Here is an 18,567-nt window from a genome sequence, read left to right as displayed (position 1 = left end):
CACTGTGATGTCTGTGGTCTAGTGGACTGTGTTCTGTATTGGTCACTGTGATGTCTGTGGTCTAGTGGACTGTGTCCTGTATTGGTCACTGTGATGTCTGTGGTCTAGTGGGCTGTGCTCTATATTGGTCACTGTGATGTCTGTGGTCTAGTGGACTGTGTTCTGTATTGGTCACTGTGATGTCTGTGGTCTAGTGGACTGTGTCCTGTATTGGTCACTGTGATGTCTGTGGTCTAGTGGGCTGTGTTCTGTATTGGTCACTGTGATGTCTAGTGGACTGTGTCCTGTATTGGTCACTGTGATGTCTGTGGTCTAGTGGGCTGTGCTCTATATTGGTCACTGTGATGTCTGTGGTCTAGTGGACTGTGTTCTGTATTGGTCACTGTGATGTCTAGTGGACTGTGTCCTGTATTGGTCACTGTGATGTCTGTGGTCTAGTGGGCTGTGCTCTATATTGGTCACTGTGATGTCTGTGGTCTAGTGGACTGTGTCCTGTATTGGTCACTGTGATGTCTGTGGTCTAGTGGACTGTGTTCTGTATTGGTCACTGTGATGTCTAGTGGACTGTGTTCTGTATTGGTCACTGTGATGTCTGTGGTCTAGTGGACTGTGTCCTGTATTGGTCACTGTGATGTCTGTGGTCTAGTGGGCTGTGCTCTATATTGGTCACTGTGATGTCTGTGGTCTAGTGGACTGTGTTCTGTATTGGTCACTGTGATGTCTAGTGGACTGTGCTCTATATTGGTCACTGTGATGTCTGTGGTCTAGTGGACTGTGCTCTATATTGGTCACTGTGATGTCTAGTGGACTGTGCTCTATATTGGTCACTGTGATGTCTGTGGTCTAGTGGGCTGTGCTCTATATTGGTCACTGTGATGTCTGTGGTCTAGTGGACTGTGTCCTGTATTGGTCACTGTGATGTCTGTGGTCTAGTGGGCTGTGCTCTATATTGGTCACTGTGATGTCTGTGGTCTAGTGGACTGTGTCCTGTATTGGTCACTGTGATGTCTGTGGTCTAGTGGACTGTGTTCTATATTGATCACTGTGATGTCTAGTGGACTGTGCTCTATATTGGTCACTGTGATGTCTAGTGGACTGTGTTCTGTATTGGTCACTGTGATGTCTGTGGTCTAGTGGACTGTGTCCTGTATTGGTCACTGTGATGTCTGTGGTCTAGTGGGCTGTGCTCTATATTGGTCACTGTGATGTCTGTGGTCTAGTGGACTGTGTTCTGTATTGGTCACTGTGATGTCTGTGGTCTAGTGGACTGTGTCCTGTATTGGTCACTGTGATGTCTGTGGTCTAGTGGGCTGTGCTCTATATTGGTCACTGTGATGTCTGTGGTCTAGTGGACTGTGTTCTGTATTGGTCACTGTGATGTCTGTGGTCTAGTGGACTGTGTCCTGTATTGGTCACTGTGATGTCTGTGGTCTAGTGGGCTGTGCTCTATATTGGTCACTGTGATGTCTGTGGTCTAGTGGACTGTGTTCTGTATTGGTCACTGTGATGTCTGTGGTCTAGTGGACTGTGTTCTGTATTGGTCACTGTGATGTCTAGTGGACTGTGTTCTGTATTGGTCACTGTGATGTCTGTGGTCTAGTGGACTGTGTCCTGTATTGGTCACTGTGATGTCTGTGGTCTAGTGGGCTGTGTTCTGTATTGGTCACTGTGATGTCTAGTGGACTGTGCTCTATATTGGTCACTGTGATGTCTAGTGGACTGTGCTCTATATTGGTCACTGTGATGTCTGTGGTGTAGTGGGCTGTGCTCTATATTGGTCACTGTGATGTCTAGTGGACTGTGCTCTATATTGGTCACTGTGATGTCTGTGGTGTAGTGGGCTGTGCTCTATATTGGTCACTGTGATGTCTGTGGTCTAGTGGACTGTGTTCTGTATTGGTCACTGTGATGTCTAGTGGACTGTGCTCTATATTGGTCACTGTGATGTCTAGTGGACTGTGCTCTATATTGGTCACTGTGATGTCTAGTGGACTGTGCTCTATATTGGTCACTGTGATGTCTAGTGGACTGTGCTCTATATTGGTCACTGTGATGTCTGTGGTCTAGTGGACTGTGTTCTGTATTGGTCACTGTGATGTCTTGTGTCTGTGGTCTAGTGAACACTCTCCTATTAGATCTACTTAATTTCAGTAAAGGTTTTGCATTTTGCAACCCTACTATTCAGTGTGTAGTGTTGTACAGACTACTCTGAGTTTACAAAACATTAGGAACACCTTCCTAATATTGAGTTGCACAAACCGGTGTGACTGGTACCTACTACCCTACCCCGTTCAATGGCCCTTCAATCTTTTGTCTTGCCTATTCACCCTCTGAATGGCCCACACACACAATCCATGTCTCAAGGCTTAACAATCCTTCAGTAACCCGTCTCCTCCCATTCATCTAAACTGATTGAAGTGGATTTAACAAGTGACATCAATAAGGGATCATAGATTTCACCTGGATTCACCTGGTCAGTCTATGTCATGGAAACAGCAGGTGTTCTTAAAGTTGTGTGTTGACATCAGTGCTTGTTACTCCAGCAGGACTGCTTAACAGTGGAAGGGGAGGACCTGAAGCACGACTTTGAGAGACTGCAACTGGCCATGGACATGGTGGGGTTCCTGCCTGCCACACGCAAACAGTATGTATATTACACACACACGCACGCACGCACGCACGCACGCACGCACGCACGCACGCACGCACGCACACACACACACACACACACACACACACACACACACACACACACACACACACACACACACACACACTGTCTGTCTTTCTCTCTCTATCCCACCGTCTTTCTCTTTCTCCCTCTATCCCTTAGTTGTTATGTCTCTATCCTCTCCCTGCTGTCTGACTCTCTCTCCTCTCTGTCTGGTAGGATCTTCTCCCTGCTGTCTGACACTCTCCTCTCTGTCTGGTAGGATCTTCTCCCTGCTGTCTGACTCTCTCTCCTCTCTGTCTGGTAGGATCTTCTCCCTGCTGTCTGACTCTCTCCTCTCTGTCTGGTAGGATCTTCTCCCTGCTGTCTGACTCTCTCCTCTCTGTCTGGTAGGATCTTCTCCCTGCTGTCTGACTCTCTCCTCTCTGTCTGGTAGGATCTTCTCCCTGCTGTCTGACACTCTCCTCTCTGTCTGGTAGGATCTTCTCCCTGCTGTCTGAGTCTCTCCTCTCTGTCTGGTAGGATCTTCTCCCTGCTGTCTGACTCTCTCCTCTCTGTCTGGTAGGATCTTCTCCCTGCTGTCTGACTCTCTCCTCTCTGTCTGGTAGGATCTTCTCCCTGCTGTCTGACACTCTCCTCTCTGTCTGGTAGGATCTTCTCCCTGCTGTCTGAGTCTCTCCTCTCTGTCTGGTAGGATCTTCTCCCTGCTGTCTGACTCTCTCCTCTCTGTCTGGTAGGATCTTCTCCCTGCTGTCTGACTCTCTCCTCTCTGTCTGGTAGGATCTTCTCCCTGCTGTCTGACTCTCTCCTCTCTGTCTGGTAGGATCTTCTCCCTGCTGTCTGACTCTCTCCTCTCAGTCTGGTAGGATCTTCTCCCTGCTGTCTGACTCTCTCCTCTCTGTCTGGTAGGATCTTCTCCCTGCTGTCTGAGTATCTCCTCTCTGTCTGTTAGGATGTTTTCCCTGCTGTCTGAGTCTCTCTCTCCCTCTCTGTCTGGTAGGATCTTCTCCCTGCTGTCTGACTCTCTCCTCTCTGTCTGTTAGGATCTTCTCCCTACTGTCTGACTCTCTCCTCTCTGTCTGTTAGGATCTTCTCCCTGCTGTCTGACTCTCTCCTCTCTGTCTGGTAGGATCTTCTCCCTGCTGTCTGACTCTCTCTCTCCCTCTCTGTCTGGTAGGATCTTCTCCCTGCTGTCTGACTCTCTCCTCTCTGTCTGGTAGGATCTTCTCCCTGCTGTCTGACTCTCTCTCTCCCTCTGTCTGGTAGGATCTTCTCCCTGCTGTCTGACTCTCTCCTCTCTGTCTGGTAGGATCTTCTCCCTGCTGTCTGACTCTCTCCTCTCTGTCTGGTAGGATCTTCTCCCTGCTGTCTGACTCTCTCTCTCCCTCAATGTCTGGTAGGATCTTCTCCCTGCTGTCTGACTCTCCTCTCTGTCTGGTAGGATCTTCTCCCTGCTGTCTGAGTCTCTCCTCTCTGTCTGTTAGGATCTTCTCCCTGCTGTCTGACTCTCTCCTCTCTGTCTGGTAGGATCTTCTCCCTGCTGTCTGACTCTCTCTCCCTCTCTGTCTGGTAGGATCTTCTCCCTGCTGTCTGACTCTCTCTCTCCCTCTCTGTCTGGTAGGATCTTCTCCCTGCTGTCTGACTCTCTCCTCTCTGTCTGGTAGGATCTTCTCCCTGCTGTCTGACTCTCTCTCTCCTCTCTGTCTAGTAGGATCTTCTCGCTGCTGTCTGAGTCTCTCCTCTCTGTCTGTTAGGATCTTCTCCCTGCTGTCTGACTCTCTCTCTCCATCTCTGTCTGTTAGGATCTTCTCCCTGCTGTCTGAGTCTCTCCTCTCTGTCTGGTAGGATCTTCTCCCTGCTGTCTGAGTCTCTCCTCTCTGTCTGTTAGGATCTTCTCCCTGCTGTCTGACTCTCTCTCTCCCTCTCTGTCTGGTAGGATCTTCTCCCTGCTGTCTGAGTCTCTCCTCTCTGTCTGGTAGGATCTTCTCCCTGCTGTCTGACTCTCTCCTCTCTGTCTGGTAGGATCTTCTCCCTGCTGTCTGACTCTCTCCCTCTCTGTCTGGTAGGATCTTCTCCCTGCTGTCTGACTCTCTCTCTCCCTCTCTGTCTGGTAGGATCTTCTCCCTGCTGTCTGAGTCTCTCCTCTCTGTCTGGTAGGATCTTCTCCCTGCTGTCTGACTCTCTCCTCTCTGTCTGGTACGATTTTCTCCCTGCTGTCTGACTCTCTCTCTCCTCTCTGTCTGGTAGGATCTTCTCCCTGCTGTCTGACTCTCTCTCTCCTCTGTCTATTAGGATCTTCTCCCTGCTGTCTGACTCTCTCTCTCCTCTCTGTCTGGTAGGATCTTCTCCCTGCTGTCTGACTCTCTCCTCTCTGTCTGGTAGGATCTTCTCCCTGCTGTCTGACTCTCTCCTCTCTGTCTGGTAGGATCTTCTCCCTGCTGTCTGACTCTCTCCTCTCTGTCTGGTAGGATCTTCTCCCTGCTGTCTGACTCTCTCCTCTCTGTCTGGTAGGATCTTCTCCCTGCTGTCTGACTCTCTCTCTCCTCTCTGTCTGGTAGGATCTTCTCCTGCTGTCTGACTCTCTCTCTCCTCTCTGTCTGGTAGGATCTTCTCCCTGCTGTCTGAGTCTCTCCTCTCTGTCTGTTAGGATCGTCTCCCTGCTGTCTGACTCTCTCTCCCTCTCTGTCTGGTAGGATCTTCTCCCTGCTGTCTGACTCTCTCTCCCTCTCTGTCTGGTAGGATCTTCTCCCTGCTGTCTGACTCTCTCTCCTCTCTGTCTGGTAGGATCTTCTCCCTGCTGTCTGACTCTCTCTCCTCTCTGTCTGGTAGGATCTTATCCCTGCTTTCTGAATCTCTCCTCTCTGTCTGGTAGGATCTTCTCCCTGCTGTCTGACTCTCTCCTCTCTGTCTGGTAGGATCTTCTCCCTGCTGTCTGACTCTCTCTCTCCTCTTTCTGTCTGTAGGATCTTCTCCCTGCTGTCTGACTCTCTCCTCTCTGTCTGGTAGGATCTTCTCCCTGCTGTCTGACTCTCTCCTCTCTGTCTGGTAGGATCTTCTCCCTGCTGTCTGACTCTCTCCTCTCTGTCTGGTAGGATCTTCTCCCTGCTGTCTGACTCTCTCTCTCCTCTCTGTCTGGTAGGATCTTCTCCCTGCTGTCTGACTCTCTCTCTCCCTCTCTGTCTGGTAGGATCTTCTCCCTGCTGTCTGACTGTCTGGTAGGATCTCTCCCTCTGTCTGAGTCTCTCTGTCTGGTAGGATCTTCTCCCTGCTGTCTGACTCTCTCCCTCTCTGTCTGTTAGGATCTTCTCCCTGCTGTCTGACTCTCTCTCCCTCTCTGTCTGGTAGGATCTTCTCCCTGCTGTCTGACTCTCTCTCCCTCTCTGTCTGGTAGGATCTTCTCCCTGCTGTCTGACTCTCTCTCCTCTCTGTCTGGTAGGATCTTCTCCCTGCTGTCTGACTCTCTCTCTCCCTCTCTGTCTGGTAGGATCTTCTCCCTGCTGTCTGACTCTCTCCTCTCTGTCTGGTAGGATCTTCTCCCTGCTGTCTGACTCTCCCTGCTGTCTGAGTCTCTCTCTCCTCCTCTGTCTGTCTGGTAGGATCTTCTCCCTGCTGTCTGACTCTCTCCTCCTGTCTGATAGGATCTTCTCCCTGCTGTCTGAGTCTCTCCTCTCTGTCTGGTAGGATCTTCTCCCTGCTGTCTGACTCTCTCCTCTCTGTCTGGTAGGATCTTCTCCCTGCTGTCTGACTCTCTCTCCTCTCTGTCTGGTAGGATCTTCTCCCTGCTGTCTGACTCTCTCCTCTCTGTCTGGTAGGATCTTCTCCCTGCTGTCTGACTCTCTCCTCTCTGTCTGGTAGGATCTTCTCCCTGCTGTCTGACTCTCTCCTCTCTGTCTGGTAGGATCTTCTCCCTGCTGTCTGAGTATCTCCTCTCTGTCTGTTAGGATGTTTTCCCTGCTGTCTGAGTCTCTCTCTCCCTCTCTGTCTGGTAGGATCTTCTCCCTGCTGTCTGACTCTCTCCTCTCTGTCTGTTAGGATCTTCTCCCTACTGTCTGACTCTCTCCTCTCTGTCTGTTAGGATCTTCTCCCTGCTGTCTGACTCTCTCCTCTCTGTCTGGTAGGATCTTCTCCCTGCTGTCTGACTCTCTCTCTCCCTCTCTGTCTGGTAGGATCTTCTCCCTGCTGTCTGACTCTCTCCTCTCTGTCTGGTAGGATCTTCTCCCTGCTGTCTGACTCTCTCTCTCCCTCTGTCTGGTAGGATCTTCTCCCTGCTGTCTGACTCTCTCCTCTCTGTCTGGTAGGATCTTCTCCCTGCTGTCTGACTCTCTCCTCTCTGTCTGGTAGGATCTTCTCCCTGCTGTCTGACTCTCTCTCTCCCTCAATGTCTGGTAGGATCTTCTCCCTGCTGTCTGACTCTCCTCTCTGTCTGGTAGGATCTTCTCCCTGCTGTCTGAGTCTCTCCTCTCTGTCTGTTAGGATCTTCTCCCTGCTGTCTGACTCTCTCCTCTCTGTCTGGTAGGATCTTCTCCCTGCTGTCTGACTCTCTCTCTCCCTCTCTGTCTGGTAGGATCTTCTCCCTGCTGTCTGACTCTCTCTCTCCCTCTCTGTCTGGTAGGATCTTCTCCCTGCTGTCTGACTCTCTCCTCTCTGTCTGGTAGGATCTTCTCCCTGCTGTCTGACTCTCTCTCTCCTCTCTGTCTAGTAGGATCTTCTCGCTGCTGTCTGAGTCTCTCCTCTCTGTCTGTTAGGATCTTCTCCCTGCTGTCTGACTCTCTCTCTCCCTCTCTGTCTGGTAGGATCTTCTCCCTGCTGTCTGAGTCTCTCCTCTCTGTCTGGTAGGATCTTCTCCCTGCTGTCTGACTCTCTCCCTCTCTGTCTGGTAGGATCTTCTCCCTGCTGTCTGACTCTCTCTCTCCCTCTCTGTCTGGTAGGATCTTCTCCCTGCTGTCTGAGTCTCTCCTCTCTGTCTGGTAGGATCTTCTCCCTGCTGTCTGACTCTCTCCTCTCTGTCTGGTACGATTTTCTCCCTGCTGTCTGACTCTCTCTCTCCTCTCTGTCTGGTAGGATCTTCTCCCTGCTGTCTGACTCTCTCTCTCCCTCTCTGTCTATTAGGATCTTCTCCCTGCTGTCTGACTCTCTCTCTCCCTCTCTGTCTGGTAGGATCTTCTCCCTGCTGTCTGACTCTCTCCTCTCTGTCTGGTAGGATCTTCTCCCTGCTGTCTGACTCTCTCCTCTCTGTCTGGTAGGATCTTCTCCCTGCTGTCTGACTCTCTCCTCTCTGTCTGGTAGGATCTTCTCCCTGCTGTCTGACTCTCTCTCTCCTCTCTGTCTGGTAGGATCTTCTCCCTGCTGTCTGACTCTCTCTCTCCCTCTCTGTCTGGTAGGATCTTCTCCCTGCTGTCTGACTCTCTCTCTCCTCTCTGTCTGGTAGGATCTTCTCCCTGCTGTCTGAGTCTCTCCTCTCTGTCTGTTAGGATCGTCTCCCTGCTGTCTGACTCTCTCTCCCTCTCTGTCTGGTAGGATCTTCTCCCTGCTGTCTGACTCTCTCTCCCTCTCTGTCTGGTAGGATCTTCTCCCTGCTGTCTGACTCTCTCTCCTCTCTGTCTGGTAGGATCTTCTCCCTGCTGTCTGACTCTCTCTCCTCTCTGTCTGGTAGGATCTTATCCCTGCTTTCTGAATCTCTCCTCTCTGTCTGGTAGGATCTTCTCCCTGCTGTCTGACTCTCTCCTCTCTGTCTGGTAGGATCTTCTCCCTGCTGTCTGACTCTCTCTCTCCCTCTCTGTCTGGTAGGATCTTCTCCCTGCTGTCTGACTCTCTCCTCTCTGTCTGGTAGGATCTTCTCCCTGCTGTCTGACTCTCTCCTCTCTGTCTGGTAGGATCTTCTCCCTGCTGTCTGACTCTCTCCTCTCTGTCTGGTAGGATCTTCTCCCTGCTGTCTGACTCTCTCCTCTCTGTCTGGTAGGATCTTCTCCCTGCTGTCTGACTCTCTCCTCTCTGTCTGGTAGGATCTTCTCCCTGCTGTCTGACTCTCTCTCTCCTCTCTGTCTGGTAGGATCTTCTCCCTGCTGTCTGACTCTCTCTCTCCCTCTCTGTCTGGTAGGATCTTCTCCCTGCTGTCTGACTCTCTCTCTCCTCTCTGTCTGGTAGGATCTTCTCCCTGCTGTCTGAGTCTCTCCTCTCTGTCTGTTAGGATCGTCTCCCTGCTGTCTGACTCTCTCTCCCTCTCTGTCTGGTAGGATCTTCTCCCTGCTGTCTGACTCTCTCTCCCTCTCTGTCTGGTAGGATCTTCTCCCTGCTGTCTGACTCTCTCTCCTCTCTGTCTGGTAGGATCTTCTCCCTGCTGTCTGAATCTCTCCTCTCTGTCTGGTAGGATCTTCTCCCTGCTGTCTGACTCTCTCCTCCATGTCTGATAGGATCGTCTCCCTGCTGTCTGAGTCTCTCCTCTCTGTCTGGTAGGATCTTCTCCCTGCTGTCTGACTCTCTCCTCTCTGTCTGGTAGGATCTTCTCCCTGCTGTCTGACTCTCTCCTCTCTGTCTGGTAGGATCTTCTCCCTGCTGTCTGAGTCTCTCCTCTCTGTCTGTTAGGATCGTCTCCCTGCTGTCTGACTCTCTCTCCCTCTCTGTCTGGTAGGATCTTCTCCCTGCTGTCTGACTCTCTCTCCCTCTCTGTCTGGTAGGATCTTCTCCCTGCTGTCTGACTCTCTCTCCTCTCTGTCTGGTAGGATCTTCTCCCTGCTGTCTGAATCTCTCCTCTCTGTCTGGTAGGATCTTCTCCCTGCTGTCTGACTCTCTCCTCCATGTCTGATAGGATCGTCTCCCTGCTGTCTGAGTCTCTCCTCTCTGTCTGGTAGGATCTTCTCCCTGCTGTCTGACTCTCTCCTCCATGTCTGATAGGATCGTCTCCCTGCTGTCTGAGTCTCTCCTCTCTGTCTGGTAGGATCTTCTCCCTGCTGTCTGACTCTCTCCTCTCTGTCTGGTAGGATCTTCTCCCTGCTGTCTGACTCTCTCTCCTCTCTGTCTGGTAGGATCTTCTCCCTGCTGTCTGACTCTCTCCTCTCTGTCTGGTAGGATCTTCTCCCTGCTGTCTGAGTCTCTCCTCTCTGTCTGGTAGGATCTTCTCCCTGCTGTCTGACTCTCTCCTCTCTGTCTGATAGGATCTTCTCTCTGCTGTCTGCTATCCTCTACCTGGGCAACATCCTCTACAAGAAGAAGACCTACAGAGATGACTCCATAGACATCTGTAACCCAGATGTGCTGCCTACCATCTCAGAGCTGCTCCAGGTGAACCTCCATGTCTATTGGTCATCCATCTAGTCATTCGTTCATTTGTGAATTTATCAGTCCGTCCGTCCATCCATCATCCATCCATCCATCATCCATCCGTCCTGCCATTCATCCAATCATTCAGCATGGTTTCAGGTACGCTACGACAGTTATTAGTTTGAGGGCTGTTGTCAGGTCTGTAATGTTATTAACTTCAGTAGAGGCTTTAGTTATGGCTGAAAGAGAACCTCCATCTTTTTATAATTCCGTGACCAAGTAGAGAGGGTGTTAATATATGTTTTTCAAAAGGTATGTTTATTTAATTTCCTCAGCGCAGGTTTACAGACAGACACAGAGACGTGAACATTGTACACACGGACATTCATTCTTGACATGTTGAACTATTTGGCAACTGTGAAAGAAACATGATACAGTCATTTATATCATATAGCGCATGAGCTGCAGTCGAAGTGTTGAATTCTCAGCATTTTCATGGCTCTAATGAATGAGAACAGCTGAAAGATTAGCCCGAGTATGTGACTCCGAGTAGTTACAACAGAACGTTGTTAGTCACTCACTGTCTATCCTCCAGTTTGGAGACGAGGAAAATGTAGCCTGAAATGAGTTCACATGCAGCGTATAATTTCATCGTTCATCATTTTGCGACGTATTTGGCTCCTTGATGATTTTCAACACTGAGATGTTTTTTTCTGGAGCCCGAGATGATGCAAAGACGAGAGCCCACGACTGCCAGAGTCGTGTTTAACACACAGCACGCACGTCAACCTTTTTTAATTTAACTATTATATGACTATCCACAGCATTATTGTGTGCGTACAACCGTACTCTGTAAATACATGGTGGCCGGGCCCACATGAGCCCTGTTGGCGCCAACACAACACACTGAGCCGGTCATATTGGACCGACACGATTAGACCAGGGGCTTGTTCCAGTTCTGAGGAACGTTCCAGTTCTGAGGGACGTTCCAGTTCTGAGGGACGTTCCAGTTCTGAGGAACGTTCCAGTTCTGAGGGACGTTCCAGTTCTGAGGGACGTTCCAGTTCTGAGGGACGTTCCAGTTCTGAGGAACGTTCCAGTTCTGAGGGACGTTCCAGTTCTGAGGGACGTTCCAGTTCTGAGGGACGTTCCAGTTCTGAGGGACGTTCCAGTTCTGAGGGACGTTCCAGTTCTGAGGAACGTTCCAGTTCTGAGGGACGTTCCAGTTCTGAGGGACGTTCCAGTTCTGAGGGACGTTCCAGTTCTGAGGGACGTTCCAGTTCTGAGGAACGTTCCAGTTCTGAGGGACGTTCCAGTTCTGAGGGACGTTCCAGTTATGAGGGACGTTCCAGTTCTGAGGGACGTTCCAGTTCTGAGGGACGTTCCAGTTCTGAGGGACGTTCCAGTTCTGAGGGACGTTCCAGTTCTGAGGAACGTTCCAGTTCTGAGGAACGTTCCAGTTCTGAGGAACGTTCCAGTTCTGAGGAACGTTCCAGTTCTGAGGAACGTTCCAGTTCTGAGGAACGTTCCAGTTCTGAGGGACGTTCCAGTTCTGAGGGACGTTCCAGTTCTGAGGAACGTTCCAGTTCTGAGGAACGTTCCAGTTCTGAGGGACGTTCCAGTTCTGAGGAACGTAAGTGGGAGACAGAACATCAACAGAACGGATGGCGTTGAAAGTGTGGCAGGTGTGTGAACTGGACAGAACCAGAGAAAACTGGTTTTCAGAACAGAAGAGGTCCATAGAATAACGGTTTATACTTCTTCTCAGAACTTGTTTATGTGCTCAGAAGAGCGTCTTTATTCTTGGCTTCATCGCATCGTTCTCCTTAAAGGGAGACATGTTGTACCCTGTTCACATGACTGAACTGATCCAAGCCTTTCCACGTGAAGCTGTACTGTGGCCTGGTTATACATCCACCGTGCTGAAACCATGTTGAAACCATGTTGGAACCATGTTGAAACCCTGTTGGAACCATGCTGAAACCATGTTGAAACCCTGTTGAAACCCTGTTGTAACCATGCTGAAACCATGCTGAAACCATGTTGAAACCATGTTGAAACCATGTTGAAACCCTGCTGAAACCATGTTGAATTGAAATCCTGTTGAAACCATGTTGAAACCCTGTTGAAACCATGTTGAAACCATGTTGAAACCATGTTGAAACCATGCTGAAACCACGTTGAAACCCTGTTGAAACCATGCTGAAACCATGTTGAATTGAAACCATGTTGAAACCCTGTTGAAATCATGTTGAATTGAAACCATGTTGAATTGAAACCATGCTGGAACCATGTTGAAACCATGTTGAAACCATGTTGAAACCATGTTGAATTGAAACCATGTTGAAACCATGTTGAAACCATGCTGAATTGAAACCATGTTGAAACCATGCTGAATTGAAACCATGTTGAATTGAAACCATGTTGAAACCATGCTGAATTGAAACCATGTTGAAACCATGTTGAATTGAAACCATGTTGAAACCATGCTGAATTGAAACCATGTTGAAACCATGTTGAATTGAAACCATGTTGAAACCATGTTGAATTGAAACCATGTTGAAACCATGCTGAATTGAAACCATGTTGAAACCATGCTGAATTGAAAGCATGTTGAAACCATGCTGAATTGAAACCATGTTGAAACCATGTTGAATTGAAACCATGCTGGAACCATGTTGAAACCATGCTGAATTGAAACCATGTTGAAACCATGCTGAATTGAAACCATGTTGAATTGAAACCATGTTGAAACCATGCAGAATTGAAACCATGTTGAAACCATGTTGAATTGAAACCATGTTGAAACCATGCTGAATTGAAACCATGTTGAAACCATGTTGAATTGAAACCATGTTGAAACCATGCTGAATTGAAACCATGTTGAAACCATGCTGAATTGAAACCATGTTGAAACCATGCTGAATTGAAACCATGTTGAAACCATGTTGAATTGAAACCATGTTGAAACCATGCTGAATTGAAACCATGTTGAAACCATGCTGAATTGAAACCATGTTGAAACCATGTTGAATTGAAACCATGCTGAATTGAAACCCTGCTGGAACAATACTGTTCAGATCAGCTCGATGGTGAGAGAAAAAGCATTGTAATTTTTTATATATTTTTTATATATATATTTTTAAAAATTAGCCCTTTTTCTCCCCAATTTCGTGGTATCCAATTGTTTTAGTAGTATCTTGTCTCATCGCTATAACTCCCGTACGAGCTCGGGAGAGACGAAGGTTGAAAGTCATGCGTCCTCCGATACAAAACCCAACCAAGCCGCACTGCTTAACACAGCGCGCATCCAACCCGGAAGCCAGCCGCACCAATGTGTCGGAGGAAACACCGTGCACCTGGCAACCTTGGTTAGCGTGCACTGAGCACGGCCCGCCACAGGAGTCGCTGGTGCGCGAAGAGACAAGGATATCCCTACAGGCCAAACCCTCCCTAACCCGGACGACGCTAGGCCAATTGTACGTCGCCCCACGGACCTCCCGGTTGCGGCCGGTTACGACAGAGCCTGGTCGCGAACCCAGAGTGTCTGATGGTACAGCGCCCTTAACCACTGCGCCACCCGGTCGGTAGGCACAGCATTGTAATTTTTTGTAGTTCCAGTACTCTGTCTCACGTTTCTATCGCAGTGCTAACAAACACACACAAGTACCTCGTGGGATTGGGCTTGCATTAAACACGCCCACAGCTCCTACACCCTGTGCCCTGATTCACCTCCTAAACCACAGCTCCTACACCCTGTGCCCTGATTCACCTCGTAAACCACAGCTCCTACACCCTGTGCCCTGATTCACCTCCTAAACCACAGCTCCTACACCCTGTGCCCTGCTTCACCTCCTAAACCACAGCTCCTACATCCTGTGCCCTGCTTCACCTCCTAAACCACAGCTCCTACAGCCTGTGCCCTGCTTCACCTCCTAAACCTCCTAAACCACAGCACCTACACCCTGTGCCCTGCTTCACCTCCTAAACCTCCTAAACCACAGCTCCTACGTCCTGTGCCCTGCTTCACCTCCTAAACCACAGCACCTACACCCTGTGCCCTGCTTCACCTCCTAAACCACAGCTCCTACATCCTGTGCCCTGCTTCACCTCCTAAACCTCCTAAACCACAGCACCTACACCCTGTGCCCTGCTTCACCTCCTAAACCTCCTAAACCACAGCACCTACATCCTGTGCCCTGATTCACCTCCTAAACCACAGCTCCTACACCATGTGCCCTGCTTCACCTCCTAAACCTCCTAAACCACAGCACCTACACCCTGTGCCCTGCTTCACCTCCTAAACCCCCTAAACCACAGCACCTACATCCTGTGCCCTGCTTCACCTCCTAAACCACAGCACCTACATCCTGTGCCCTGCTTCACCTCCTAAACCACATCTCCTACACCCTGTGCCCTGCTTCACCTCCTAAACCACAGCTCCTACACCCTGTGCCCTGCTTCACCTCCTAAACCACAGCACCTACATCATGTGCCCTACTTCACCTCCTAAACCACATCTCCCCTACACCCCGTGCCCTGCTTCACCTCCTAAACCACAGCTCCTACACCCTGTGCCCTGCTTCACCTCCTAAACCTCCTAAACCATAGCTCCTACACCCTGTGCCCTGCTTCACCTCCTAAACCACAGCACCTACATCATGTGCCCTGCTTCACCTCCTAAACCTCCTAAACCATAGCTCCTACACCCTGTGCCCTGCTTCACCTCCTAAACCTCCTAGACCACAGCACCTACATCCTGTGCCCTGCTCAGCTATGGACTCTAACAACACATTATAACACTCTCTCAGCTATGGACTCTAACAATACATTATAACTCTCTCAGCTATGGACTCTAACAACACATTATAACTCTCTCAGCTATGGACTCTAACAATACATTATAACTCTCTCAGCTATGGACTCTAACAATACATTATAACTTTCTCAGCAAAGGACTCTAACAATACATTATAACTCTCTCAGCTATGGACTCTAACAACACATTATAACTCTCTCTCAGCTATGGACTCTAACAATACATTATAACTCTCTCAGCTATGGACTCTAACAATACATTATAACTCTCTCTCAGCTATGGACTCTAACAATACATTATAACTCTCTCAGCTATGGACTCTAACAACACATTATAACTCTCTCTCAGCTATGGACTCTAACAACACATTATAACTCTCTCTCAGCTATGGACTCTAACAATACATTATAACTCTCTCAGCTATGGACTCTAACAATACATTATAACTCTCTCAGCTATGGACTCTAACAACACATTATAACTCTCTCTCAGCTATGGACTCTAACAATACATTATAACTCTCTCAGCTATGGACTCTAACAATACATTATAACTCTCTCAGCTATGGACTCTAACAACACATTATAACTCTCTCTCAGCTATGGACTCTAACAATACATTATAACTCTCTCAGCTATGGACTCTAACAATACATTATAACTCTCTCTCAGCTATGGACTCTAACAATACATTATAACTCTCTCAGCTATGGACTCTAACAACACATTATAACTCTCTCTCAGCTATGGACTCTAACAATACATTATAACTCTCTCAGCTATGGACTCTAACAACACATTATAACTCTCTCAGCTATGGACTCTAACAATACATTATAACTCTCTCAGCTATGGACTCTAACAATACATTATAACTCTCTCAGCTATGGACTCTAACAACACATTATAACTCTCTCAGCTATGGACTCTAACAATACATTATAACTCTCTCAGCTATGGACTCTAACAATACATTATAACTCTCTCAGCTATGGACTCTAACAACACATCACTTCCACTGTGGTTTCTCAGCGATGGCCTCTGAGCACTAATACTGGCAGCCAACTGAGAATTTCTCTCACCATCATGTAGTATGTCATGGTCACAGGCATATTTCTGGTGAGGTACTTTAAAGACGGAAGGAGAGCTCCATCAATTGTCATTAGCTGTTATAGGACACTGACGTTAAAACCTGCATAACACTGTCATATCCATGACACAACCGCTACTTATGCACACCGACGTTAAAACCTACATAACACTGTCATATCCATGACACAACCCCTACTTATGCACACTGACGTTAAAACCTACATAACACTGTCATATCCATGACACAACCCCTACTTATGCACACTGACGTTAAAACCTGCATAACACTGTCATATCCATGACACAACCCCTACTTATGCACACTGACGTTTAAACCTACATAACACTGTCATATCCATGACACAACCGCTACTTATGCACCCTGACGTTAAAACCTACATAACACTGTCATATCCATGACACAACCGCTACTTATGCACCCTGACGTTAATACCTACATAACACTGTCATATCCATGACACAACCGCTACTTATGCACCCTGACGTTAAAACCTACATAACACTGTCATATCCATGACACAACCGCTACTTATGCACCCTGACGTTAAAACCTACATAACACTGTCATATCCATGACACAACCGCTACTTATGCACCCTGACGTTAATACCTACATAACACTGTCATATCCATGACACAACCGCTACTTATGCACCCTGACGTTAAAACCTACATAACACTGTCATATCCATGACACAACCGCTACTTATGCACCCTGACGTTAAAACCTACATAACACTGTCATATCCATGACACAACCGCTACTTATGCACCCTGACGTTAAAATCTACATGTATATATATATATATTTGTATGGGAGGGAGGGGGAATAACAAGTGGGAGCGGAATGACATTTCCCCTCCCCCTTCTAAAAGTGCCCTTGGACAAAACAAGGACCAAAGTGTCAGAAAGCCACGGGGTATTATGTAGAAAGGGGAACTGTTTTTGTATTTTTAAGGGAGTCGTTTTGTGCCACCAGTGAGGAACATGTGACCGTGTGATGTGAGAACGCACACGTGTTCGCCACGTGTTCAGGGTCAGTGGGAGTAGAAGCACCGCGAAGGGAAATACTGGGGTTTCTCAATGCTCTGGTACTGTAGACGCAGTGGCATGTTAATCAAATGAGGCAGGGTTTTCTGCCTTAAAGCTATAATCTGCAGTTTAAACCAGTTTTGTTTTGCACGGCCCAGCCGGATAGGCCTAGAAAAGTTTGGATAGGCATTTTTTTCTACTTGTTTATTACATTTATTTTGCGATGCGTACCGTATATTATTTCGTAAAACAATGGTTTTATACTAGTGCATAGTACTCAGAGCAACCTCGTTAAATATACAAATAATTACCCATCCCAGCATATTAAAATAAGACGGTAACTTCAGACCAGTTGCCAACAACATAAACCTCATCTTCAGACGCACTTTATTCTCGATGGGCAAACAAGCCTATATTTGATGTTACCATTTATACCAGGGCGGGCAGTAGTACTATAAAAAGGTACCTTACCTTTAGTAGACGTATCAATAAGTCGTGACCTACATCACAAGGTGCCGACGGCGAGGCTTTGAGTTGAATACGGTGATGATTTCATCACAATCCAATGGATCTGTCACTTGACGCTCTAAAGACAGCAAACTGAAGTGGTTCAGTTGACGCTCTAAAGACAGCAAACTGAAGTGGTTCAGTTGACGCTCTAAAGACAGCAAACTGAAGTGGTTCAGTTGACGCTCTAAAGACAGCAAACTGAAGTGGTTCAGTTGACGCTCTAAAGACAGCAAACTGAAGTGGTTCAGTTGACGCTCTAAAGACAGCAAACTGAAGTGGTTCAGTTGACGCTCTAAAGACAGCAAACTGAAGTGGTTCAGTTGACGCTCTAAAGACAGCAAACTGAAGTGGTTCAGTTGACGCTCTAAAGACAGCAAACTGAAGTGGTTCAGTTGACGCTCTAAAGACAGCAAACTGAAGTGGTTCAGTTGACGCTCTAAAGACAGCAAACTGAAGTGGTTCAGTTGACGCTCTAAAGACAGCAAACTGAAGTGGTTCAGTTGACGCTCTAAAGACAGCAAACTGAAGTGGTTCAGTTGACGCTCTAAAGACAGCAAACTGAAGTGGTTCAGTTGACGCTCTAAAGACAGCAAACTGAAGTGGTTCAGTTGACGCTCTAAAGACAGCAAACTGAAGTGGTTCAGCTGGGCCCTGGTCACTGATGTGTGAAGACGATGTTTTATCCTAGTTGTTGTTGAGAAAAGTCTCTCCACGCTGCATGATGTCATTGGAAGTGTGACAATGATCCTTAACAGAGTTTATATCAGGGAAAATATCATCAGGGCAGCTGTCGAGTCCACTCATTATGGAGGAAAAGTCACTCTTTCCCATCTTCATTTTGAGACTCAAGCTGCTGAATAAAAACAGTGAATTCCGCATCCTCACTTGATGTTGCATAATGATCGCATGTGGTCTTCAGCTGCTCTTTAAGGCCTCAGGTTTGGGATTCTTTGGAAAAGGAGGCTGCCACTTGCATGATCCCATATGTGTCTTCTTGAGTTCAACTCCGTAATCTGTCGGTCTAGAATATTGTTCCAAAAGTTGCCTCAGGTCACTGTCACTCTTGATGCTGGATGTTTTCCCTAATGACATTGTGACTGTCTGCCAATTTTACAGTCAGTTTTCTCTGCCGTGATGTTGTCACATCCCAATTACTAATATCATTC

At 48.0% G+C, this 18,567-nt stretch overlaps 1 protein-coding gene across 1 annotated transcript in view; it reads left to right on the top strand.

The window, feature by feature from the left end:
• The window catches only part of LOC118378820 (unconventional myosin-IXAa-like), a 311,583-nt gene that overhangs the window by 176,231 nt on the left and 116,785 nt on the right, over window positions 1-18,567 (top strand). Inside the window, 2 exon segments of the mRNA XM_052480840.1 lie at window positions 2,544-2,644; window positions 9,823-9,949. Of these exon segments, the coding sequence (XP_052336800.1) occupies window positions 2,544-2,644; window positions 9,823-9,949 (228 nt within the window).

Source organism: Oncorhynchus keta, chromosome 26 (genome assembly GCF_023373465.1).
Source record: "Oncorhynchus keta strain PuntledgeMale-10-30-2019 chromosome 26, Oket_V2, whole genome shotgun sequence".
Classification (NCBI taxonomy): domain Eukaryota; kingdom Metazoa; phylum Chordata; class Actinopteri; order Salmoniformes; family Salmonidae; genus Oncorhynchus; species Oncorhynchus keta.
Note: the sequence above shows the minus strand (reverse complement) of the source record. Positions and strands in the feature narration are given on the sequence as shown.